General features: G+C 41.2%; 1 protein-coding gene and 1 long non-coding RNA gene across 8 annotated transcripts in view; one reads left to right on the top strand and one right to left on the bottom strand.

Annotated features, from left to right (window-relative positions):
* Positions 1 to 18,176, top strand: part of mlip (muscular LMNA-interacting protein) — a 46,624-nt gene extending 28,448 nt beyond the window's left edge. For 4 of the 7 annotated variants that reach the window (XM_035800991.2, XM_035800992.2, XM_035800989.2 and 1 more), the window contains 2 exons: positions 13,173 to 13,226; positions 17,128 to 18,176. In XM_035800991.2, the coding sequence (XP_035656884.1) occupies positions 13,173 to 13,226; positions 17,128 to 17,382 (309 nt within the window). In that variant the 3' untranslated portion in view covers positions 17,383 to 18,176. Of the gene's footprint in view, positions 1 to 5,010; positions 5,111 to 13,172; positions 13,227 to 14,470; positions 16,470 to 17,127 lie in introns of those variants that run through there. The other 3 variants (XR_004829557.2, XR_008078177.1, XM_052477873.1) reach the window with 3 other exon arrangements.
* On the bottom strand, positions 69 to 1,222 carry LOC127911393 (uncharacterized). The gene is made up of 3 exons (XR_008078178.1): positions 760 to 1,222; positions 202 to 601; positions 69 to 151 (listed from the first exon to the last, which is right to left on the bottom strand). It is a non-coding gene; the product is annotated as an uncharacterized LOC127911393 (long non-coding RNA).
* Positions 18,177 to 26,010: the final 7,834 nt, after the last annotated feature.

Genomic DNA, 26,010 nt, shown 5'->3' on the forward strand with positions numbered 1-26,010 from the left:
CCTAACAAAATGAGCAAGGTTGTAACCTAACAAAATGAGTAAGGCTGTAACCTAACAAAATGAGTAAGGCTGTAACGTAACAAAATGAGTAAGGCTGTAACCTAACAAAATGAGTAAGGCTGTAACCTAACAAAATGAGTAAGGCTGTAACCTAACAAAATGAGTAAGGCTGTAACGTAACAAAATGAGTAAGGCTGTAACCTAACAAAATGAGTAAGGCTGTAACCTAACAAAATGAGTAAGGCTGTAACCTAACAAAATGAGTAAGGCTGTAACCTAACAAAATGAGCAAGGCTGTAACCTAACAAAATGAGTAAGGCTGTAACCTAACAAAATGAGTAAGGCTGTAACCTAACAAAATGAGCAAGGCTGTAACCTAACAAAATGAGCAAGGCTGTAACCTAACAAAATGAGTAAGGCTGTAACCTAACAAAATGAGTAAGGCTGTAACCTAACAAAATGAGTAAGGCTGTAACCTAACAAAATGAGCAAGGCTGTAACCTAACAAAATGAGTAAGGCTGTAACCTAACAAAATGAGTAAGGCTGTAACCTAACAAAATGAGTAAGGCTGTAACCTAACAAAATGAGTAAGGCTGTAACCTAACAAAATGAGGCTGTAACAAAATGAGTAAGGCTGTAACAAAATGACGTAACAAATGAATAACAACAAAAGTAAGGCTGTAACGTAACAAAATGAGAGCTGTAACCTAACAAAAAGGCTTTAACCTAACAAAAAAAGGCTGAACAAGAGCTGTAACCTAACAAAATGAGTAAGGCTGTAACCTAACAAAATGAGTAAGGCTGTAACCTAACAAAATGAGTAAGGCTGTAACGTAACAAAATGAGTAAGGCTTTAACATAACAAAATGAATAAGGCTGTAACCTAACAAAATGAGCAAGGCTGTAACCTAACAAAATGAGCAAGGCTGTAACCTAACAAAATGAGCAAGGCTGTAACCTAACAAAATGAGCAAGGCTGTAACCTAACAAAATGAGCAATGCTGTAACCTAACAAAATGAGTAAGGCTTTAATCTAACAAAATGAGTAAGGCTGTAACCTAAGAAAATGAGTAAGGTTGTAACCTTACAAAATGAGTAAGGCTGTAACGTAACAAAATGAGTAAGGCTGTAACCTAACAAAATGAGTAAGGCTGTAACCTAACAAAATGAGCAAGGCTGTAACGTAACAAAATGAGTAAGGCTGTAACCTAACAAAATGAGCAAGGCTGTAACGTAACAAAATGAGTAAGGCTGTAACGTAACAAAATGAGTAAGGCTGTAACCTAACAAAATGAGTAAGGCTGTAACGTAACAAAATGAGTAAGGCTGTAACCTAACAAAATGAGTAAGGCTGTAACCTAACAAAATGTGGGAAAAAATCACGGGGTCTGAATACTTTCCAAAAGCACTGTATATACATTTTCAGAAATGTTGGTAATTGAGCTTTTCTTTAAAGAAATTATGAAAGAGATTGGTTTGTTTTTTCACCATCTAATTATGGCATGGTGTTCAATGACAGACATGTATTTTTTAAAATATATCATTTCATTTCAGAGAGAAAAATAATCATATTTTTTTTGCAAAACGCCATTATATCCACCTTACTCTCAGAGGGATAAATAGTGCTGCTAGGTTTTACAGAGTCAAATGTAACAAAATAAAAACATTTTTTTGAACTGTACAAATGATACATCAACATTTAAAAAATAGTCAGACAAAAAATGTAATGCATCAATATGAGATCTGTATGTAAAACATTTACATTTGACATTTTAGTCATTTAGCAGATGGTCTACCTTTCAAGTTTTAATGTCACGTACACAAATACAGTGAAATGCTTTTCTTGCAAGCTCTAAACCCAACAATGCAGTAATCAATATCAATGTCGCACTAAAAATAACACAAGGTAGAACAAAAACATACAATAAATTAAATTAAGAAATACGAAATAAGAAGAACACGAGAAAGTAAGAAGCTATATACAGGGTAATTTCCAACTCCATATTTATAATGTATAGAGATACTGGAGTCAAAGTGATAGATATGTATAGGGCTAAGGTGACAAGGCAACAGTATATACTGTGTGGTAAACAGAGAAGCAGCAATGTACAGTTGAAGTCTGGAGTTTACATACACCTTAGCCAAATACATTTTAACTCAGTTTTTCACAATTCCTGACACTTAATCCTTGTAAAAATTCCATGTCTTAGGTCAGTTAGGATCACCACTTTATTTTAAGAATGTGAAATGTCAGAATAATAGTAGAGAGAATGTTTCAGCTTTTGTTTATTTCATCACATTCCCAGTGGGTCAGAAGTTAACATACACTCAATTAGTATTTGGTAGCATTGCCTTTAAATTGCTTAACTTGGGTCAAACGTTTCGGGTAGCCTCCCACAAACTTCCCACAATAAGTTGGGTGAATTTTGGCCCATTCCTCCTGACAGAGCTGGTGTAACTGAGTCAGGTTTGTAGGCCTCCTTTTCAGTTTCACTTTTCAGTTCTGCCCACAACTTTTCTATAGGGTTGAGGTCAGGGCTTTGTGATGGCCACTCCAAAACCTTGACTTTGTTGTCCTTAAGCCATTTTGCCACAAGTTTGGAAGTATGCTTGGGGTCATTGTCCATTTGGAAGACACATTTGGGACCAAGCTTTAACTTCCTAACTGATGTCCACATAATTTTCCGTCCTCATGATGCCATCTACATTGCCGTGCGAAAGTATTCGGCCCCCTTTGCGACATTTTGCCACATTTCAGGCTTCAAACATAAAGATATAAAACTGTATTTTTTTGTGAAGAATCAACAACAAGTGGGACACAATCATGAAGTGGAACGACATTTATTGGATATTTCAAACTTTTTTAACAAATCAAAAACTGAAAAATTGGGCGTGCAAAATTATTCAGCCCCCTTAATTTAATACTTTGTAGCGCCACCTTTTGCTGCGATTACAGCTGTAAGTCGCTTGGGGTATGTCTCTATCAGTTTTGCACATAGAGAGACTGACATTTTTTCCCATTCCTCCTTGCAAAACAGCTCGAGCTCAGTGAGGTTCGATGGAGAGCATTTGTGAACAGCAGTTTTCAGTTCTTCCACAGATTCTCGATTGGATTCAGGTCTGGACTTTGACTTGGCCATTCTAACACCTGGATATGTTTATTTTTTAACCATTCCATTGTAGATTTTGCTTTATGTTTTAGATCATTGTCTTGTTGGAAGACAAATCTCCATCCCAGTCTCAGGTCTTTTGCAGACTCCATCAGGTTTTCTTCCAGAATGGTCCTGTATTTGGCTACATCCATCCATCTATGGTCCTTCTGTGGCTCAGTTGGTAGAGCATGGCGCTTGTAACGCCAGGGTAGTGGGTTCGATTCCCGGGACCACCCATACGTAGAATGTATGCACACATGACTGTAAGTCGCTTTGGATAAAAGCGTCAGCTAAATGGCATATATTATTATTATTATTATTATTATCTTCCCATCAATTTTAACCATCTTCCCTGTCCCTGCGGAAGAAAAGCAGGCCCAAACCATGATGCTGCCACCACCATGTTTGACAGTGGGGATGGGTGTTCAGGGTGATGAGCTGTGTTGCTTTTACGCCAAACATAACGTTTTGATTGTTGCAAAAAAGTTCAATTTTGGTTTCATCTAACCAGAGCACCTTCTTCCACATGTTTGGTGTGTCACCCAGGTGGTTTGTGGCAAACTTTAAATGACACTTTTTATGGATATCTTTAAGAAATGGCTTTCTTCTTGCCACTCTTCCATAAAGGCCAGATTTGTGCAATATACGACTGATTGTTGTCCTATGGACAAAGTCTCCCACCTCAGCTGTAGATCTCTGCAGTTCATCCAGAGTGATCATGGGCCTCTTGGCTGCATCACTGATCAGTCTTCTCCTTGTATAAGCTGAAAGTTTAGAGGGACGGCCAGGTCTTGGTAGATTTGCAGTGGTCTGATACACCTTTCATTTCAATATTATCGCTTGCACAGTGCTCCTTGGGATGTGTAAAGCTTGGGAAATCTTTTTGTATCCAAATCCGGCTTTAAACTTCTTCACAACAGTATCTCGGACCTGCCTGGTGTGTTCCTTGTTCTTCATGATGCTCTCTGCGCTTTTAACGGAACTCTGAGACTATCACAGTGCAGGTGCATTTATACGGAGACTTGATTACACACAGGTGGATTGTATTTATCATCATTAGTCATTTAGGTCAACATTGGATCATTCAGAGATCCTCACTGAACTTCTGGAGAGAGTTTGCTGCACTGAAAGTAAAGGGGCTGAATAATTTTGCACGCCCAATTTCTCAGTTTTTGATTTGTTAAAAAAGTTTGAAATATCCAATAAATGTCGTTCCACTTCATGATTGTGTCCCACTTGTTGTTGATTCTTCACAAAAAAATACAGTTTTATATCTTTATGTTTGAAGCCTGAAATGTGGCAAAAGGTCGCAAAGTTCAAGGGGGCCTGAATACTTTCGCAAGGCACTGTATTTTGTGAAGTGCACCAGTGCCTCCTGCAGCAAAGCACCCCCACAACATGATGCTGCCACCCCATTCTTCACGTTTGGGATGGTGTTCTTCAGCTTGCAAGCATCCCCCTTTCTCCTCCAAACATAACGATGGTCATTATGGCCAAACAGTTCTATTTTTGTTTCAACAGACCAGAGGACATTTCTCCAAAAAGTACAATCGTTGTCCCCATTTGCAGTTGCAAACTGCAGTCTGGCTTTTTTATAGCGGTTTTGGAGCAGTGGCTTCTTCCTTGCTGAGCGGCCTTTCAGGTTATGTTGATACTTGTTTTACTGTGGATATAGATACTTTTGTAGCTGTTTCCCCCAGCATCTTCACAAGGTCCTTTGCTGTTGTTCTGGGATTGATTTGCACTTTTCGGACCAAAGTACATTCATCTCTAGGAGACAGAACACGTCTCCTTCCTGAGCGGTATAATGGATGAGTGGTCCCATGGTGTTTATACTGCGTACTATTGATTTTACAGATGAATGTGGTACCTTCAGGCGTTTGGAAATTGCACCCAAGGATGAACCAGACTTGTGGAGGTCTACAATGTATTTTCTGAGGAGGCACTGAGTTTGAAGGTAGGCCTTGAAATACATCCACAGGTACACCTCCAATTGACTCAAATGATGTCAATTAGCCTATCAGAAGCTTCTAAAGCCATGACATAATTTTCTGGAATTTTCCAATCTCTTTAAAGGCACAGTCAACTTAGTGTATGTAAACTTCTGACCCACTGGAATTGTAATAAGTGAAATAATCTGTCTGTAAGCAATTGTTGGAAAAATGACTCATGCACAAAGTAGATGTCCTAACCTACTTGCCAAAACTATAGTTTGTTAACAAGAAATTTGTGGAGTGTTTGAAAATCGAGTTTTAATGACTCCAACCTAAGTAAATGTAAACTTCCGACTTCAACTGTATATGATTGTATGTGTGCTTGTCTAAGGAGGGGAAATTACGGCCCGCCGGGCACTGCAATCCGGCTCACGAGACATTTTTTTACTTTTTACCACATTTTTCTCCCCAATTTCATGATATATAATTGGTAGTTACAGTCTTGTCCCATCGCTGCAACTCCCATACGGACTCGGGAGACGCAAAGGTCGAGAGCCGTACATCCTTCGAAATACAACCCAGCCAAGCTGCATTGCTTCTTGACACAATGCACGCTTAACCCAGAAGCCAGCCTCACCAATGTGTCAGAGGAAACACTGAACACCTGGCGACAGTGTAAGCGCATGCCCCTGGCCCGCCACAGGAGTCGCTAGAGCGCGATGGGACAAGGAAATCCCGGCCTGCCAAACCCTCTCCTAACCCAGACAAAGCTGGGCCAATTGTGCGCCACCTCATGAGTCTCCCATTCACGGCCAGTTGTGACACAGCCTGGGATAAAACCCGGGTCTGTAGGGACACCTCAGGCACTGCAATGCAGGGCCTTAGACCACTGCGCCACTCGGGAGGCCCTCGCAAATTGATTTTAACAAACAATTGGTCCCCCAAAATATGCGGCCCTCTATTGAATATCAAAATCCCAATGTGGCCCTCAAGCCAAAAAGTTTTCCCACCCCTGTCAGTATAAATGTTTGCATGTTATGTGTGTGGATGCAAATTCAGTGTGTGTGTGTGTGTGTGTGTGTGTGTGCATGTGCGTGTGCGTGTGTTGGAGTATCAGTGTGCATGAGTGTGTAGAGTCTTGTGAGTGTACACAGGGATAAATACATGGGTCAACCCAGAGCGACTTACAGTAAGTGCATCTTAAGATAGCTAGGTGAGAACCACACATCACCGTCAAATATACTGAGTACCAACATTCAATTCGAGCTAAACAATGGATACTTGGTTGTGCAATTTTTCTTACACATCCAGAATCTATAAATAAAAAATCAGAGGATAGGTATATTTTACACACCCATAACCCATAAGCAACCATTTCTGATGAAAAAACAAAAATGTGAAAAATGTAGGGATGTAGCGTTTGGGATATAAACTCTTCATATGAGTATATTTACTGTAAGTGATAATGCCAGAGAAGCCGGTGTTTGGAGGATATTGACACGGAGGTTGTTAGGCTTGAGACAAAGTCCAAACACCGGCTTCAAGGTCCAAACACCGGCTTCGAGGGCATTATCACTTTTATACAATGGGTTATCAAAATATTCAAATAATGATTTACATATTTTCATTAAAAACGTTATTTTGATGAATTTATTCATACTATTTCATCCTTCCACAAGATATTGCCCCAACACAAATCTAGGGTTGCTATCCAAGCCGGCTGGTTGTTTGTTCTATCGGTTCGATTGTTAAAGACGCGACCCAGTCGTTCAGTCTTTTTGTTCTGTATCTATTGACACGACCCAGTCGTTTGTTCAAAATGTTCCATTGCCATATTGGCTGGCAACATTCTTATCTCTTGCTTGCTAGCTAGCCAACTATGGCTAACTTACAGTCACATCAAACAGTGCAGCCAGAATAAAAACGAAGTAGCTGCATTGGTTTAATTTGTTTTCTAGTGGCATTTATTTGTATACATCCATAACAATGAGCTAATGATGCAGATTTCACCTGGCATAGGAAATGTCCTCTCTCATCAGGACACTGTTGTTCAAGAGCTAGCCAACAACACAGCTAACAAAATCACTTCAAAACTGAAGCTGGAAAACTAGCTGTGCTTTGTTTCATTTGACTTGTTTTCTATCGACAGTTCTTTGAATATATACATAAACATAAAAATGATGGAGAAAAGTTGCCTACCTGTCTGTCTCATCCCGACTTCCGACACGTTCATACTATGGGACAGCTGGAGATCGAATTTGAATATTGAAAAAATGTGGAAAATGTCGGAGAGACAGACAGTAATATTTATATAAATCTCCGCTGCTGAAAACTTAATGTTAGTCTACAAGAACTGTGACGTAATGTCTATATGCTTTTTATAATGGAGATCAAGTTCATAAATTGCCTGGCTGGGCTAATGAGATATTGGATTGCGCAGTCAGACGGAACAGAGTAAATAGGCATTTTAATGTCATGGATTTAGCCGGTGGTAACTTGTGTAATTGACACCGGCTAGGATGCATTCAGGATTAGACCCACATTAATGCCAATCAAAGATGGATGGATTTATGTCCTTTATTCACAACCTTTAATCCAGTCAAGACTTACTGACAACAAAGTCAGGAAACGTTCTGTTTCATGTCTAATTATGTATAGTACTCCCTTTGGGTGACACTTTGTAGATCTGCTGTGAGACGATAGGTATCTGCTTGGGGAAATTATAGAATCTCAAACTTTCTTGGCTCAACTCCCAACACAGCAGTTATTCACATCACAACAGGCATCATTATGGTACAACGTTTGAGCTTTATCCAGCTTCAAATCAAACCATATCCAGTCAAACCATCCTCTTGTAATGGAGAGCTTTTCATTAAGTCATCAGGACAACTTGGTTGGTGCCAGTCTATTAAATAGCTTGTATAAAAGTTATAAGAGGGATAAAACCAAACGATTAGGATAGAGATTTATCACCAGAGAAGTGAGTGAACGGAGATAGGGACCAAACTCTTTTTTTTGCTAAGAAATCAACACTTTTAGTGCAGTCCAGCATTAAAAAGGCTTATAAAGTTTGCAATTTCCACTTTAAAATTGCAGACTTGATTTGCCCTAACGGAAAAGGTATCAACCCCTACCCTTTTTTTTACAATTAGCTATAATCCACATAACAATTCATATTTCCTATTGCTGCAGGATTATTTTCCTGCTGTAGCGAACTGGCTCAAATTAAGATCTTACATCTGTAATGTACTCAATCGTAGGCAGCTGGCAGACAAACCACTTGAAACCGGGGCAGTGCCATAATTACAGATGATTGCTTCAGAAACCGGACCTTAAGTGGGTGCAGTAGCTAGGCAAAAGCAATTTTACACTTGCCTCACGGCTTTCCTTCATGCTTACGCATGGGGACAACCACACGTATATGTTTGGCCGGTATACTTCCGGTTTACTATGAATGATTGCCAACTGAGCAATACAAAGAAAACCAACTACTGGTATGACATAACCAATTGTATACATCATCTCTTCTTCAGTCATTTTGGCACATACATGAAGAAGGTTTTGGAACACTTGTCAGCTGTTTACCAGAACTAATAAAGTAACCAGAGTCTGCATCAGTCCATCTTAATAACTTTGTATTCCTTCATTTTGATCCCCCAATGTTCAGTACCCACTGTTGTTACCTTGAGACCTTCTGTCAGAGCCACTCTCTCACATTCAATTTCTAATCCCCAGTGTGTCCAATCTCTTCTCCCATCCCATCTCCATCTAATTCAACGCACTAAAAGCTTTCAAACACTCAACACGTAGTTAAGGTTAACATATAACATGGCCTTATTTTACACTTTTTTTCACATTAAATGGTAGCGTAGCAACAAGATGGAAGTCAGAACACAAGGTTAGAGTGTATAAATGCAGGAAGGACCATACTTTATAGTTTTTAGCAATTAAGAGTAATTATTTAATTTCTTATTTATGAGCTGTGAATATATATATAGGAAGTCACAAGTACAACTAGGTCTTCCTGCCATGTATACCTAAAATGATCATGTTAAAACTAATAGAACCAACTATTTTATAAAGCTGACTAAAATGTCTGATGCAGATATTTGTTTCGATCTGAGTAATGTGGTATCAAAGTCAGCATGAAAACCCACATAATCAAATCAAATCAAATGTTATTACAACAGGTGTAGTAGACCTTACAGTGAAATGCTTACTTACAAGCCCTTAACCAACAATGCAGTTTTAAGAAAATCCATAAAAAAGTTAGAGAGAAGAACAACAAATAATTAAAGAGCAGCAGTAAATAACAATAGTGGGGCTATATGCAGGGTGTACCGGTTCAGTGTCAATGTGTCAATGTGCGGGGGGCACTGGTGTCGAGGTAATTAAGGTAATTATGTACATGTAGGTAGAGTTATTAAAGTGGCTATGCATAGATAATAACAGAGAGTAAGGGCAGCGTGGGGTGGGGGTGGGGGGGGGCAATGCAAATAGTCTGGGGGCAATGCAAATAGTCTGTGTAGCCATTTGATTAGCTTTTCAGGAGTCTTATGGCTTAGGGGTAGAATCTGTTTAGAAGCCTCTTGGACCTAGACTTGGCGCTCCGGTACCTCTTGCCGTGCGGTAGCATAGCGAACAGTCTATGACTAGGGTGGCTGGAGTCTTTGACAATTTTTAGGGCCTTTCTGTGACATAGAGGTCCTGGATGGCAGGAAGCTTGGCCCCAGTGATGTACTGGGCTGTACGAACTACCCTCTGTAGTGCCTTGCGGTTGGAAGCTGAGCAGTTGCCATACCAGGCGGTGATGTAACCCGTCAGGATACTCTCGATGGTGCAGCTGTAAAACCTTTTGAGGATCTGGGGACACATGCCAAATCTTTCCAGCCTCCAGACAGTGCGAAAACAATCACAATATCAGAGGGAGATGTCATGACAGTGAGCACTTACAAGTATATTTTGTCTCTATGAAAACATCAGGGATGGTTTTGAAATGTCAATGTGGGAGGCTCGGACACAAAGCAACACTGTAGAAGTCATCAAGAAATGCCAACTGCAAACAAAGTCTAAACAGACTGGATCATTTCAGAGAATGCAGTCTAACACAAAACATGAAACGTAGTATGGAGTTCATATACAGTGCCTTCGGAAAGTATTCAGACCCCTTGACCTTTTCCACATTTTGTTAGGTTACAGCCTTATTCTAAAATGGATTAAATTGTTATCAATCTACACAAAATAACCAATAATGACAAAGCAAAAATAAAAACACTGAAACATTTACATAAGTTTTGAGACCCTTTACTCAGTACTTTGTTGAAGCACAGTCTTCTTGGGTATGACGCTACAAGCTTGGTACACCTGTAATTGGGGAGTTTCTCCCATGCTTCAAATCAAATCTTATTGTATATGTCACATACACATGGTCAGCAGATGTTAATGCAAGTCTAGCGAAATGCTTGTGCTTCTGGTTCCCGACAGTGCAGTAGCATCTAACAAGTAATCTAACAGTTCCCCAACAACTACCTAATACACACACATCTAATATTCTCATCAGATACTCTCTAGCTCTGTTAGGTTGGATGGGGTGCTTTGCCGCACTGCTATTTTCAGGTCACTTCAGAGATGTTAGACCAGGTTCAAATCCGAGCTCTGGCTGGGCCACTCAAGGACATTAAGAGAATTGTTCCGAAGCGACTCCGGCATTGTCTTGGCTGTGATCTTAGGGTCGTTGTGCTGTTGGAAGGTGAACCTTCGCCCCCAGTCTGAGGACCTGAGTGCTCTGGAGCAGGTTTTCATAAAGGATCTCTCTGTACTTTGCTCCATTCATCTTTACCTCGATCCTGACTAGTCTCCCAGTCCCACAACATGATGCTGCCACCACCATGCTTCACTGTAGGGATGGTGCCAGGCTACCTCCAGACGTGACGCTTGGCATTCAGGCATTCAGGTTCCATCAGACCAGATAATCTTGTTTTTCATCGTCTGAGAGACTTTAGGTGCCTTTTGACCAACTCAAAGCGGGCTGTCGTGTGCCTTTTACTTATGATTGTCTTCCATCTGGCCACTACCATAAAGGCCTAATTGGTGGAGTGCTGCAGAGATGGTTGTCTTTCTGGAAAGTTCTCCCATCTCCACAGATGAAGTCTTGAGCTCTGTCAGAGTGACCATCGGGTTCTTGGTCACCTTCCTGACCATGGCCCTTCTCCCCAGTTGCTCAGTTTGGCCTGGAGGACAGCTCTATAACGAGTCTTGGTCGTTCCAAACTTCTTCCATTTAAGAATGATGGAGGCCAACATGTTCTTGGGGACCTTCAATGTTGCAGAAATGTTTTGCTACCCTTCCCCAGATCTGTGCCTGACACAATCCTGTCTTGTAACTCTACGGACAATTCTTTCGACCTCATGGCTTGGTTTTCTTCTCTGACATGCACTGTCAACTGTGGGACCTTATATACACAGGTGTATGCCTTTCCAAATCATGTCCAATCAATTGAATGTACCACAGGTGGACTCCAATATAGTTGTAGAAACATCTGAAGGATGATCAATGGAAACAGGATGCACCTGAGCTCAATGTTGAGTCTCATAGCAAAGGGTCTGAATTCTTATATAAATAGGTATTTCTGTTTTTTATTTTTAATAAAACCTGTTTTCACTTTGTCATTATGGGGTATTGTGGGTAGATTGGAGGTAATGTAACCAAATTGAGAAAAAGTTAAGGGGTCTGAATACTTTATGAAGGTACTGTATATAGACATTGAGAGGGTTCTGTCACAAAAGTCTCTCCTCTGTGTCACGACCGTCTTCCTGGCTGGAATAAGTGGACCAAAGTCCAGCGTGGTGAGCGTACATTTTCTTTATTTATAAAATGACGCCAACAAAACAAGAAATTAAGAAACAACCGTGAAGCTTACACGGGCTATAGTGCCCCTAACAAAGTCAACTTCCCACAAATAACAAAGGGGAAAAGGCTGCCTAAGTATGATTCCCAATCAGAGACAATTGTAGACAGCTGTCCCTGATTGAGAACCATACCCGGCCAAAACATAGAACTAAAGAACATAGAATACAGAACATAGAATGCCCACCCAAATCACACCCTGACCAAACCAAAATAGAGACATAAAAAGGCTCTCTCAGGTCAGGACATGACACTCTGATTTGACATTTCAAGGTAGTCACTTGTGGTTTTGACGTTCATTACAATTTTTTCTCCCCTTTGTTTAGTTGGGTTTGAGTATTCCATGGCACACACACAGTTTTCCCATTTGTCACAAAATACAATTTGTGAGTCTCTTTGGATCAAGTAGCAGGCAGAGTGATGCAAATACAAAAAGTCGGTTTTTCACGTTTGATATCAATTCAAGTATTGTTTTCCACATTTTGCCCACTGGGTCTGGTAATATATTTGGTCTTTATTATACACCAGTCACAGTGAGATCCGTTTTTGTCATGGGTTGTGTTCATTGTTATTTGTGGCACGCCTTTGTTTTAATTTATTGAATAAATCTTGTTTTATACATCATGCGGCAAAATAGCGACGTATTCATTACACCAGTGAGCACTAAACCGTTACAGTCAATCTGCAGGTACATGAACTATTCTTAAGGTAATTATCCACTGTCAGTACAGGCACCGGTAAACAGAATAGTCAACTGGAGGCCAATGTTTTGATTCAGCGAACGTCTCTTGAAGGGTATTTGTGCTCTTAAGAATTCACCAATTCGCAGTGGTGTTCTAGTTTGCGTAGTGTCCACTGTCTTAGTCACCCCAAGGCAGAAACATCAGCAGTGACAATACAAGTATGACTCAAGCTGCAAACAAGGGTATGGATCCAATTTATAGGTCACAGACAGGTGTTTCCAACATACTCATGGAGCATGTTTTTCATATTTGAGAGTACCTTGTTACTTTTTCCTTTGTGACCATTATAGTTATTTCTGTTGGGTAACAATGAAGAGAGTACTGTGTTTGAATATTTCGAGATTCAATTTGAATGAACCCCTTATTCATGATTTGTTCTTTATCTTGTTGTTCTGTTCTTGGTCCGTGGTTCTACTCTGGATGCCAAAACTGAAAGTCTACTCACCCGTTTGTGACAATCCATGAGAATGAGGCGCTGATGTCCAAAAAGGTAACATATAATATCTATTGAGACTATGTTGAGACGCTGCATTAAATAACCCATTCTGCAATCATAGTGGGGAGTCGGATATTTTTTGAATGGTTTGTATTATTATGACATAATAGCCTTGTATTTAGAATGCACTACTGAATATATTAAAATCATTATACTAATTCAATGCTAATGGCATTGCTAATGTCAGTGCTTTGTCCAGTAATTGCTCCTTTCTCCAGCTGTATGCTCAGGACCAAGGATGTTTGGGTTACTTTTCTTGCACCTCAATTAATAGACTATTTCACAGAGACAGACTTGAACAGACACTTAGCAGACACCTTATTTAATACTTTAACAAATGGCCTTCGGCCTTTTCCCCATTGACTTTGCATTGCCATTACTTCCTTTTTTCATCTGATGTTTGCTTCCTGAAGTCACCTACTGTTTCTAGGATATAGCATCATGAAAGTTGGAAGTGCTTCTTCCCTCACTTAAAGATGCATTACAGATGTTTTTGTTTACTTTTACGGAGTGGCTGCTTGGCCGAATTCTCTTGACATCTCTTCCCCATAGCTAAACAACCAAACGTTCTGCACATGTGAGGGATTCTCTATTTGATGCAGAAAATGTAGGTAGTTGCTGCTCCCTCTTTCCTGTTCTCACTTCCCCTCAGTGGCGGATTGGCCATCTGGCAAATATTTTTACGCAATTTCTCTATTATACAAATCAATAATGTTTGGGATTAGATTTTTATTTAGTCATATGCATAGGGTCGCAGATGTAGTTGCAGTGTACAGTGAAATTCTGAAGCTCTGCACTCCAACAGTGCACAGGGGGGTTTGGAGCTATTCAGCAGCCTGATGTTTCTGGGGGTAGAAGCTATTGGCCAGTCTGTTAGTTTTAGCCATGATGCTCCTGTGTGATTGAAGTGGGGAGAACAGGCCATGGCTCAGGTAGCTGAGGTCCTTGATGATCTTATTGGCCTTCCTGCGACACCTGGTGTTTTAGGTGTCCTGTACGGAGGGCAGTGTGCACCCAATGGTGCGATTGGCTGAGAGTACCACCCTCTGTAGTGCCTGGTACAGCCCGGAGTTGCTGTACCAGGCTGTGATGCAGCCCAACAGTATGCTCTCAATGGTGCTCCTGTAGAACACTGTGAGGGCCCTCGGGGACAGACCCAATTTCTATAGCCTCCTGAGGTTAAAGAGTTGCTCTCGTACATTCTTCACCATGATGACAATTTGGTTTGACCATTTCAGCTCCTCCAAGATGTGTACGCCGAGGAACTTGAACTTTTTGACCGACCCCACGGCGATCCCATTGATTGAGATGGGGCGTACTCTGCCTGGTTCCTCCTGAAGTCCATAATCAGCTTTTTTGCTTTGCTGACATTGAGGGAGAGGTTGTTTTCTTGGCACCACACCGTCAGAGTGCCTACCTCCTCCCTGGAGTCTGTCTCGACGTTGTTGGTAATCAGGCCTACTACTGTCGTGTCGTCAGTGTATACCATTCAGACGTGGTATACAGGGAGTAGAGGAGCGGACTGAGCACGCACCCTAATGGAGTCCCCATATTGAGGATCAGTGTCGAGGAGGTGATGTTGCCTAACTTCACCACCTTGAGTGGTGTCGTGGAAATTTCCTGTATTACCAAATCATGAGAGAGCAAACCACACACAAGTCAGAGTTATCATAAAGTCCATCTTTAATTATATGAGCTTCATCACAACCCTGTTTGACTCTCAGATCAATTCAGTGTCAGAAATGAATTCTCTGAGAGTGCTTACATATTGGCAATTGAGATCCTTTATAGCAAAGACACACATAGCCAGACAGCATTGGCTATAATTTATCGTTCATTTCGGTCTCCTAAACTAAGTTCTTATCTCGTCCTTGGTACCACTTAGAACCAAAAACATTACCTCATCCAATGGCATATATCAAATACACCCCCTCCTGGACAAGCTTACAGAGAGACGTGACTGGCACACAGACATTGTGGAGCCAACCTAACTGGTTCCCCATTAATCACACCATCCCCTCATATGGTTTAGGAATAGTTTACAGACACATTCACAGATAAGACTAACCCGAACTCTCCCCTCTCTGGGCCCAAGTAACTTTCCCACATAAGCATGCTTATGAAAATTCATAAAACATCAGGGTAGCCTAGTGGTTAGAGCGTTGGACTAGTAACCAGAAGGATGCAAGTTCATATCCCCGAGCTGACAAGGTACAAATCTGACGTTCTGCCCCTAGTTAACCCACTATGCCTAGGCCGTCAATGAAAATAAGAATTTGTTATTAACTGACTTGCCTAGTTAAATAAAGATAAAATACATTTATAAATCTTACCTAAAAAATTCGGAATCTGCCACGACAGCGGTTTTCAGGAAATGTTTTGGCTGATCAGTAGGCAACGGCCGACCCCCGTACAAACATGGGCCGGCCCAGTTTTCTGATAGGCTGAGCTGAGGTCATGCATGCTCAAATTCAAAGTAAAACGCGGCATCAGTAAAGAGACCTGCTCTGACTGTCATCAGGTAGCCAGCCAAGATCATGGATCTTAAAAAAACGGAAAGGTTGCCTATGAATGTAGAAAGAGCTCATTCTACATTGTCATCTCACTTAAAACGTAACATTTGGTCATGAAATCATGATTTGGTCACAGTGAGTTGGTGGCACGCACAGTGCTGTGGGTTTGTGTGGATAAAATGACAGGGCCGAATTCTTGTCCCAGTGCACCCATGCTCCCCCTGCACATGACCGGATGTCTTTGTCTGTTGTACAAACTGTTGTAACTATAAGCAACCTTTCTCTGTTTACCTTTAATAAAATCAAATTTATGGCCCACAAACATTGTCACCTATGTGCGGTAGACTGATCACTTCAATTGACAGGGATGTTGTTTTAGTCAAACTCTGGCTCATAGCCTACCACCTACACGGCACGGGAACTTTTGGCTCCGAATTTGCTCACAAAACGACCCTGTACATAATTCAAGAAGATCTTAATGCATATTCCAATTAAACTGATTGAGATTAAATGGTTGGCATGCAGATGCTGAATGGATGTATCACTGGCAAAATGTGAAGAATTATCATTCACGTTGGATAAAGTGAGAAATGTAAAGTGAGGGGAGGGTGATCAGCAGCTATGCAATGAAGTTAAGCTGTGCATAAAGTTAAGTTTAAGTAACACATGCGCAGAACGTGATCCGGCTGTTTCGCTCTGGGGAAAGAGCCTTCCAGGGGGGCGGGACAGGGAGGGAACGGGGGCGGGATGGGGCATACGTTTTAGCCAGTAGTTTTGAAAATAGCACTCAAGCCAAGAGAGGTCCCAAAAATGTTTTACAACATCAAATATGTATATCATGTCAATCTTATAAGGATTCAATGAAATGCCCAGATGGACCATACATTGACATGTCAAGTTCAAAACATGAGGTTTAAAAAATACAGAAGTATTTTTCAGTCCTCTGTAACAAGTGTTTCAGTAGCTCTCACCCCAGATTGGAGTTAATAGAGGAAATGGTTATATAACGTCTAAAAACAATTTAGCTAACAAAACTGCAATTCTGGAAGTCCTTGCTTATTTTCTGTGAATGCTTTTCCATTTGCAATGGATGTGGGTCTGTGAGAACAGGGGAATTGGTGCTCTGTCCAATCAATGACTAAAATGGTCTGTGACAGTACATACCACCACACATTGCAGTGTCCTAAGATGCTGGTTGTGAGGATAAAAATTCGGAACACATTCAACTGCAGACTTAAAACGTAACAAGAATGTTACTAATCAATTATAACATTGTCAGTAGTTGTGCAGAGTAACTGAATTCACAGCTCATAATTATTTTCTCATTGGCACAGACACTGACATCTCTTTTTCAACAGTAACATCATATTTTTTGTCTGTAGCTTGATAACACACTTTTGGGAAAGATGGGGGCAGATGGCAGCATAAGCTCTGGCAACCTGGCCTTGAACACAGAGAGGAACAGTGAGAATAACTCAACAACAGAAGAGGAAGACAACATCATAATCTCCTCACTGCTGATTACTGAATCTGAGGAGCCGAAAGCTAACCCTGCAAAAGATGGATCCCGGCAAGGTGGTGCGACCTCTTTCAACCTTACCAAGGTAAAGATGGAAGCCTTTGAGACACACATTTAATTGTTTGTGACATAAATGGATGACAAAACAGAACGGGGTAGAGATTAAGGCAACACTTTATTTTAAGTGTAATAAACCACTTAAAACATTTATAAGGCATTTATGAAGTGTGTTAACCATTTATTAATCATTACTCCCACATTTATAAACCTTTTACTAATCATTAGGTATTAAGTCTTTTTGCAGCCCCTAATCTGAAGTGAGTGCTATTTAAGCTTTACATATACCTTATAAATATTTTGAGTGACCAGTGTAATTTCTCACAATAACATGGGCATGCCATTGGTAGACATTCCAGCAGTACCTGGTAAAATAATAAGCGCACAACACAGGATATTTGCTACCATTTATGAATGTGGGTTAATGATTAATAAATGGTGAGTACTGTTTGTAATCGCATTATAAATAGTTTATAAATGCCTTATTAATGGTTTATTACGGACCTTTCAAATAAAGTGTTACAGAGAGTCATTCCCTGTAGTATTGACAAAGAGGGCTCCTGATCATTATGTGTGACCGCATGCAATACATTCAACTGCTTTTGCTATTGTATAAACATTTATGGAATGCACCATTTTTCTGGAGATTGTGAAACTTCATGCTCCACTGGGATGAAAGAGAATCCTTTTTGAAGTGATTGATATAATTACTTAATCATTCTGACTTGTATTTTGGGATAAATTAGTTTGTTCCAACATTGAATAAAACATTTTGTCATCTTTTCAAAAAGTTTGTTTGATTACTGACCTTTTTAATACATGCGAATAAACATTTCATTATACATAATGCAAGTACATCTATGCCGTGTTGGTGTTGTACCTGTGTGTCCCTGTGATTTCTTTGTACTGACTCAGAACACAACTAATTGAAACATTTCCCATTTTGACAAATTGTATATGTTATTCTACTTGTCAGCATCTCTCTACCCATTTCAACTTCAGAGTTGTCAATACTATGCACTACATACAATTAACTAAATTATAGTAAATTAAAGTTTTAATTACATAACAGTGGACACATTTCTCCAGGCAAGAAGCATAGATCAAGTTAATTACAGTGGCGACCATAGTTGCTACTATATTTAGTTCTGATTACACCATGCATGTTAAATATACTTTTTCCTCTTGTATTTTTTCCGTCAATATGCCCGAACGAAACTGCGCACATCCACAGAGAATTTCAATCTCTAAAGCAGGGATCATCAACTAGATTCAGCCACTGGCCATTTTTTTTCTTGAGTGGATGGTCGGGGTGCCAAAAATTATAACAAATAGTTTGTAGACTGCCAATTCACTGCAAGAAGCACAAACAGATATAATATTTGACAAAAATATAATAATTTAAAACCTTGGTTACATTTGTATGCTATTTCAACTACACTACATGTCAAAAAGTATGTGGACACCTGCTGGGCGAACATCTCATTCCAAAATCATGGGCATTAATATGGAGTTGGTCCCCTATATCAGCCTCCACTCTTATAGGAAGGCTTTCCACTAGATGTTGGAACATTGCTGTGGGGACCTGCTTCCATTCAGCCACAAGGGCATTAGTGAGGTCGGGCACTGATTTTGGGCCCGACCTCACTAACCCTTTCTGTATGGACCTCGCCTTGTGCACGGGGGAATTGTCATGCTGAAACAGGAAAGGGCCTTCCCTATCAGGTATCAAGGTAAGGCCCAGATGCAGACCATGTCAAAGTAACAATGTTTATTACAGCAACAGGGGCAAAGGTACAGGATGGCAGGCAGGGTCAGGTCAGGAAGAGGTCGGAAATGCAGAGGTGGGGCAAAGGTACAGGACGGCACGCAGGCTCAGGGTCGGGCAGGTAGAGTGGTCAGGTGGGCGGGTACAGGGTCAGGACAGGCAAGGGTCAAAAACCAGGGAGAACGAGAAAAGAGAGACTGGGGAAAAGCAAAAACATTGGTTGACTTGACAAACAAGACGAACTGGCAACGGACAAACAGAGAACACAGGTATAAATACACAGGGGATAATGAGGAAGATGGGCGACACTTGGAGGGTGGTGGAGACAATCACAAAGACAGGTGAAACAGATCAGGGTGTGACATTTCCCCAAACTGTTGCCACAAAGTTGGAAGCACAGAATGTCATTGTATGCTGTAGCGTTAAGATTTCCCTTCATTGGAACTAAGGGACTTAGCCCAAACCATGAAAAACAGCCCCAGACCATTGTTCCTGTTCCACCAAACTTTACAGTTGGCACTATGCATTGGGGCAGGTAGTATTTTCCTGGCATCTGCCAAATCGAGATTTGTCTGTTGGACGACCAGATGATGAAGCATGATTCATCACTCCAGAGAACGCGTTTCCACTTCTCCTGAGTCCCATGGCAGCGAGCTTTACACCACTCCAGCCGACGCTTGGAATTGCGCATAGTGATCTTATGCTTGTGTGCTGTTGCTCGGCCATTGAAACCGATTTCATGAAGGTCCCAACTAACAGTTCATGATCTGACGTTGCTTCCAGAGGCAGCTTGGAACTCGGTAGTGAGTGTTGCAATTGAGGACAGATATTTACGCGTTAAGCGATTCAGCACTCTGTGGTCCTGCTCTGTGAGCTTGTGTGGCCTACCACTTCGCGACTGAGCCGTTGTTGCTCCTAGACGTTTCCAGTTCACAATAACAGCACTTACAGTTGACTAGGGCAGCTCTAACAGGGAAGAAATTTGAAGAACTGACTTCTTGAAAAGGTAGCATCCTATGACGGTGCCACATTGAAAGTCACAGCTCTTCAGTAAGTCCCATTCTATTGCCAATGTTTGTCTATGGAGATTGCATGGCTGTGTGCTCAATTTTATACACCTTTCAGCAACGGGTGTGTCTGAAATAGCCGATTCTGCTACTTTTGCATAAATAGTGTATCTCTCTATTATGCGTGGGAATACTTTGGGATATATTTCCAAAATTAAAATCACCTGGAGATTATTTGATGGTGTTTTTACAGTCATATGTCCTACAATAAAACACTTTTTATAAAACACTTTTTACGGGGGGGTCAAATAAAATCACCTGTGGGCCATTGGTTGGGGAACCCTGCTCTAAAGGCTTATCAAGAGGCTCTCCGATCTATTCAGCAATTTTCTTTAACGTCAATAGGCCTCAAAAATTAGCATTCTACTATAGAGAACCACTGAACAGACATTGAAGAAATCCAACAGAGTTGTCAACATCCGTTTGAATATTTAAGAAATGTGGTGTTGATATGATTAAAAACAATCTTTTAGTTTGGACTGCTATATTCAAAATGATGGACAGCTACAATTGCACATGTTAAAGGCAGACTCAGCGGAATGACGTTGCCACAAACAGCAACTCAGATATTGAGATGAGTGAAATGCAAGACTTCACACGCAGTATCTGTGCTTGTGCATGGGTTCACTTCACACTGTTCCCAACGTGGTAGCCTTGGCACCAAAACAGAGGAGTGGTTGAGTGCTTGAACACTCTTAGTAGTTACCGAAACTGATCCATTATGCTGTTTACTTTCTGAATCTACTGGGTATCGCTAGTTCTAATACTGTATGTCAAATGCTAATTCAGCTTCTTAATATTTGTTGAAGGAGAAAAATATTATTTATAGAAATGGTATCACATACATCGTCACTCAAGTCAACCAGCGTATGTTGATTGTATATCTATTGTACATCGAGTATCCAAAACATTAAGAACACCTGCTCTTTCCATGACATAGATCAGGTGAATCCAGGTGAAAGCTATGATCCCTTATTGATGTCACTTGTTAAAGCCACTCCAATAAGTGTAGTTGAAGGGGAGGAGACAGGTTAAAGAAGGATTTTTAGGCCTTGAGACAGTAGAGACATGGATTGTGTATGTCTGTCATTCAGAGGGCAAATAGGCTTGACAAAAAATGTAAGTGCTTTTGAACGGGGTATGATACTAGGAGCCAGGTGCACTGGTTTGTGTCAAGAACTGCAACGCTGTTGGGTTTTTCACACTCAACAGTTTCAAGAATGTGCATGTGTATCAATAATTGTCCACCACCCAAAGGACATCCAGCCAACTTGACACAACTGTGGGAAGCATTGGAGTCAACATGGGCCAGCATCCCTGTGGAACACTTTTGACACGTAGAGTCCATGCCCCCCGAACGAACTGATGCTGTTGACGAATTGAGACATTTGTGCTTTAGGCTAGAAACAGCCCAACAAATTCTAAAGAAAGATACAACTCTGATGCACATTTTCATTTTGTGACAATAGCATTGACTGTCAATGAGTCATAAATATATATATATATATATTTTTACTTTGCTTTGAATGGGAATTAAAAGTCATCCTGTACCATGTGTGAGTCGGTTGCCATCAGTTGAGCTATTCAGTCTCTGAAAACTGCACAAAGTAAAGGCCTTAAGCATTACCTTTTGGTTGTGTAATTAAAACATCTGAATAAAGGAATTTCTACATCCAACTTGGCACGTACTGACATTTCTAATATAGAAATGTGCACCAAAGTTTTACAGCAAACTCAGCTTATTACACCTGCTGCAGCTATTGATGTTCATAGGTCAAATTTGGAACATCCTGTTTTTGGGGGGGTATTGTCAACACTAACTATGACAGTTAAAATGTCGTTTTTGTGTTTAATTGTACATATAAAACTAAAAACATATACATTGTATCAATCTGGAGCATCCTGGATGAGCCCTCATATATTACGAAACCATCTAGCTAGCCTAATGATATTGCTGCTCACGCTAAGTCTAGGGGTCCTAGGCCTAGCTAAATGGTCTGTAACCAAGTTTAACGTGAGAAGTCAGAGAATGTGAACTCGTTGAGAACGTCGATTGGCTAATGGCGAGCAAGTTGCATCAGCCATTAACGAAAAGTACAGCTATCATGCTCGTAAATAAGTTACAGTATAGTGTTGAAAAACCATAGGAATAGATTGGTTTTTATGAATGCTATTTTTGTATTTTTTGTTTGTATATTTGTATTTTGTATGTAACATATTTTCTGCTGAAAATGCTGTTATCAAGTTAATATCCTTAGTATGTGATGTCGGAGTTCACAATGTGGGAGAAGTCGGAGCACAGGGATGATAGACACGTTTCCCACTAGTAATTACAAGATGGAGGGGGGTTTAAGTGGATTTTTCCCAAATGCTCATATTTATGAATTGATGAGATGTCATGAACACAGCATAATTGTGCTCAAAATAACTAAATTACCTTAACTCAAAGCATCCCTCTGGAGAAGAGCTATAGGTCACTAACAATTCATTAACCTCGTCTGATGCAGAAGGATAGAAACTGAAATGATTAGACTGTGTATGGGAACCCTGAGCACATCCCCTCTGAATAGGCTGCCAATTGTTTTAAGTCTGGACTCTTTAGTCAATGTAATACTCTTTGACGTCAGTTCTTTCAGCCTCAAATTCATCTTTTTATTTCTCTTCAACATCCAATCAGATACACACTGATTATACAGTGCATTCGGAAAATATTCAGACCTCTTGACTTTTTCCACATTTTGTTACGTTACAGCCTTATTCTAAAATGTATCAATCTACACACAACAACACAATGACAAAGCAAAAACATATTTTTTTAGACATTTTTGTGAATGTGTTTGAAAACATTTTTTAAAAATATCACAGTTACATAAGTATTCAGACCATTTACTCTGTACTTTGTTAAAGCTCCTTTGGCAACTATTACAGCCTCAAGTCTTCTTGGGTATGACGCTACAAGCTTGGCACACTTGTATTTGGGGAGTTTCTCCCATTCTTCTCTGCAGATCCTCTCAAGCTCTGTCAGGTTGGATAGGGAGCGTTGCTGCACAGCTATTCATAGAGATGTTCGATCGGGTTCAAGTCCGGGCTCTGGCTGGGCCACTCAAGGACATTCAGAGACTTGTCCCGAAGCCACTCTTGACATTGTCTTGGCTGTGTGCTTAGGGTTGTTGTCCTGTTGGAAGGTGAACCTTCGCCTCAGTCTGAGGTCCTTGAGCGCTCTAGAGCAGGTTTTCATCAAGGATCTTTCTGTACTTTCCTCCGTTCATCTTTCCCTCGATCATGACTAGTCTCCCAGTCCCTGTCGCTGAAAAACATCCCCACAGCATGATGCAAACGCCACCATGCTTCAATTAAATTCAAATCAAATCCAATTTTATTTGTCACATGGGCCGAATACAACAGGTGTAGACCATACAGTGAAAAGCTTACTTTCAAGCCCTTAACCAACAATGCAGTTTTAATATATTTCCTAAAAAATGTAAGAGAGAAGAATAACAAATAATTAAAGAGCAGCAGTCAATAACAATAGTAGGGCTATATACAGGGGGTAGGGGTACAGAGTCAATGTGCAGCGGCACCGGTGTCGAAGTAATTCAGGTAATATGTACATGTAGGTAGAGTTATTAAAGTGACTATGCATAGATAATAACAGAGAGCAGCAGCAGCGTAGAAGAGGTGGTGGCAATGCAAATAGTCTGGGTATTCATTTGATTAGATGTGCAGGAGTCTTATGACTTAGCGGGTAGAAGCTGTTTAGAAGTCTCTTGGACCTAGACTTGGCACTCCGGTACCGCTTGCCGTGCGGTAGCAGAGAGAACAGTCTATGACTAGGGTGGCTGGAGTCTTTAAACAATTTTAGGGCATTCCTCAGACACCACCTGTTATAGAGGTCCTGGATGGCAGGCAGCTTGGCCCCAGTGATGTACTGGGCCGTACGCACCATCCTCTGTAGTGCCTTGCGGTCGGAGGCCGAGCAGTTACCATACCAGGCTGTGACGTAACTCGTCAGGATGCTCTCTCGGTGGTGCCGCTGTAAAACATTTTGAGGATCTGAGGACCCATGCCAAATCTTTTCAGTCTCCTGAGGGGGAATAGGTTTTGTCGTGCCCTCCTCATGATGGTCTTGGTGTGCTTGAACCATGTTAGTTTGTTGGTGATGTGGACGCCAAGGAACTTGAAGCTCTCAACCTGCTCCACTACAGCCCCATCAATGAGAATAGTGGCGTCCTCCTTTTTCTGTAGTCCACAATCATCTCCTTTGTCTTGATCATGTTGAGGGAGAGGTTGTTGTCCTTGCACCACACGGTCATGGTCTCTGACCTCCTTCCTATAGGCTGTCTCATCGCTGTCTGTGATCAGGCCTACCACTGTTGTGTCTTAACTTAATGATGGTGTTGGAGTCTGGCCTGGCCGTGCAGTCATGAGTGAACAGGGAGTACAGGAGGGGACTGAGCATGCACCCCTGAGGAGTCCCCGTGTTGAGGATCAGTGCGGCGGATGTGTTGTTACCTACCCTTACCACCTGAGGACGGCCCGTCAGGATGTCCATGATCCAGTTGCAGAGGGAGGTGTTTAGTCCCAGGGTCCTTCGCTTAGTGATGAGCTTTGAGGGCACTATGGTGTTGAACACTGAGATGTAGTCAATGAAAAGCATTCTCACATAGGTGTTCCTTTTGTCCAGGTGTGAAAGGGCAGTGTGTAGTGTAATAGAGATTGCATCATCTGTGGATCTGTTGAGGTGGTATGCAAATTGGAGTGGGCCACGGGTTTTTGGGATAAGGATGTTAATGTGAGCCATGACCAGCCTTTCAAAGCATTTCATGGCTACTGACGTGAGTGCTACGGGTCGGTAGTCATTTTGGCAGGTTAGCACGTGCTTGGAGAACACGTCCTGGTAATCAGTCTGGCCCTGCGGCCTTGTGAATATTGACCTGTTTAAAGGTCTTACTCACATCGGCTGCGGAGAGTGTGATCACACATTCGTCCACAACAGCTGATGCTCTCATGCATGTTTCAGTGTTGCTTGCATTAAAGTGAGCATATAAGTTATTTAGCAAAAATGTATTTAGCTTGTCTGGTTGGCTCGTGTCATTGGGCAGCTCTCGGCTGTGAATTCCTTTGTAGTCTGTAATAGTTTTCCAACCCTGCCACATCCGACGAGCGTCGGAGCCGGTGTAGTACGATTTGATCTTATTCCTGTATTGACGCTTTGCCTGTTTGATGGTTCGTCGGAGGGCATAGCGAGATTACTTATAAGCTTACGGGTTAGAATCCTGCTCCTTGAAAGTGTCAGCTCTACCCTTTCGCTCAGTATGAATATTGCCTGTAATCCATGGCTTCTGGTTGAGGTATGCACGTATAGTCACTGTGGGGATGACGTCATCGATGCACTTATTGATGAAGCCAGTGACTGATGTGGTGTACTCCTCAATACCATCGGAAGAATCCCGGAACATATTCCAGTCTGTGCCAACAAAACAGTCCTGTAGTTTAGCATCTGCTTTATCTGACCACTTTTTTATAGACCGAGTCACTGGTGCTTCCTGCTTTAATTTTTGCTTGTAAGCAGGAATCAGGAGGATAGAATTATGGTCAGATTTGCCAAATGGAGAGTGAGGGAGAGCTTTGTACTTATCTCTGTGTGTGGAGTAAAGGTGGCCTAGATTTTTGTGTTCCCTTTGGTTGCACATTTAACATGCTGATAGAAATGAGGTAGAACTGATTTAAGTTTCCCTGCATTAAAGTCCCCAGCCACTAGGAGCGCCATCTCTGGATGAGCAGTTTCCTGTTTTATTATGGTGGTATACAGCTCATTGAGTGCAGTTTTAGGGCCAGCATCGGTCTGTGGTGG

The sequence above is a fragment of the Oncorhynchus keta genome, chromosome 24 (assembly GCF_023373465.1).
Source record: "Oncorhynchus keta strain PuntledgeMale-10-30-2019 chromosome 24, Oket_V2, whole genome shotgun sequence".
NCBI classification, from domain to species: domain Eukaryota; kingdom Metazoa; phylum Chordata; class Actinopteri; order Salmoniformes; family Salmonidae; genus Oncorhynchus; species Oncorhynchus keta.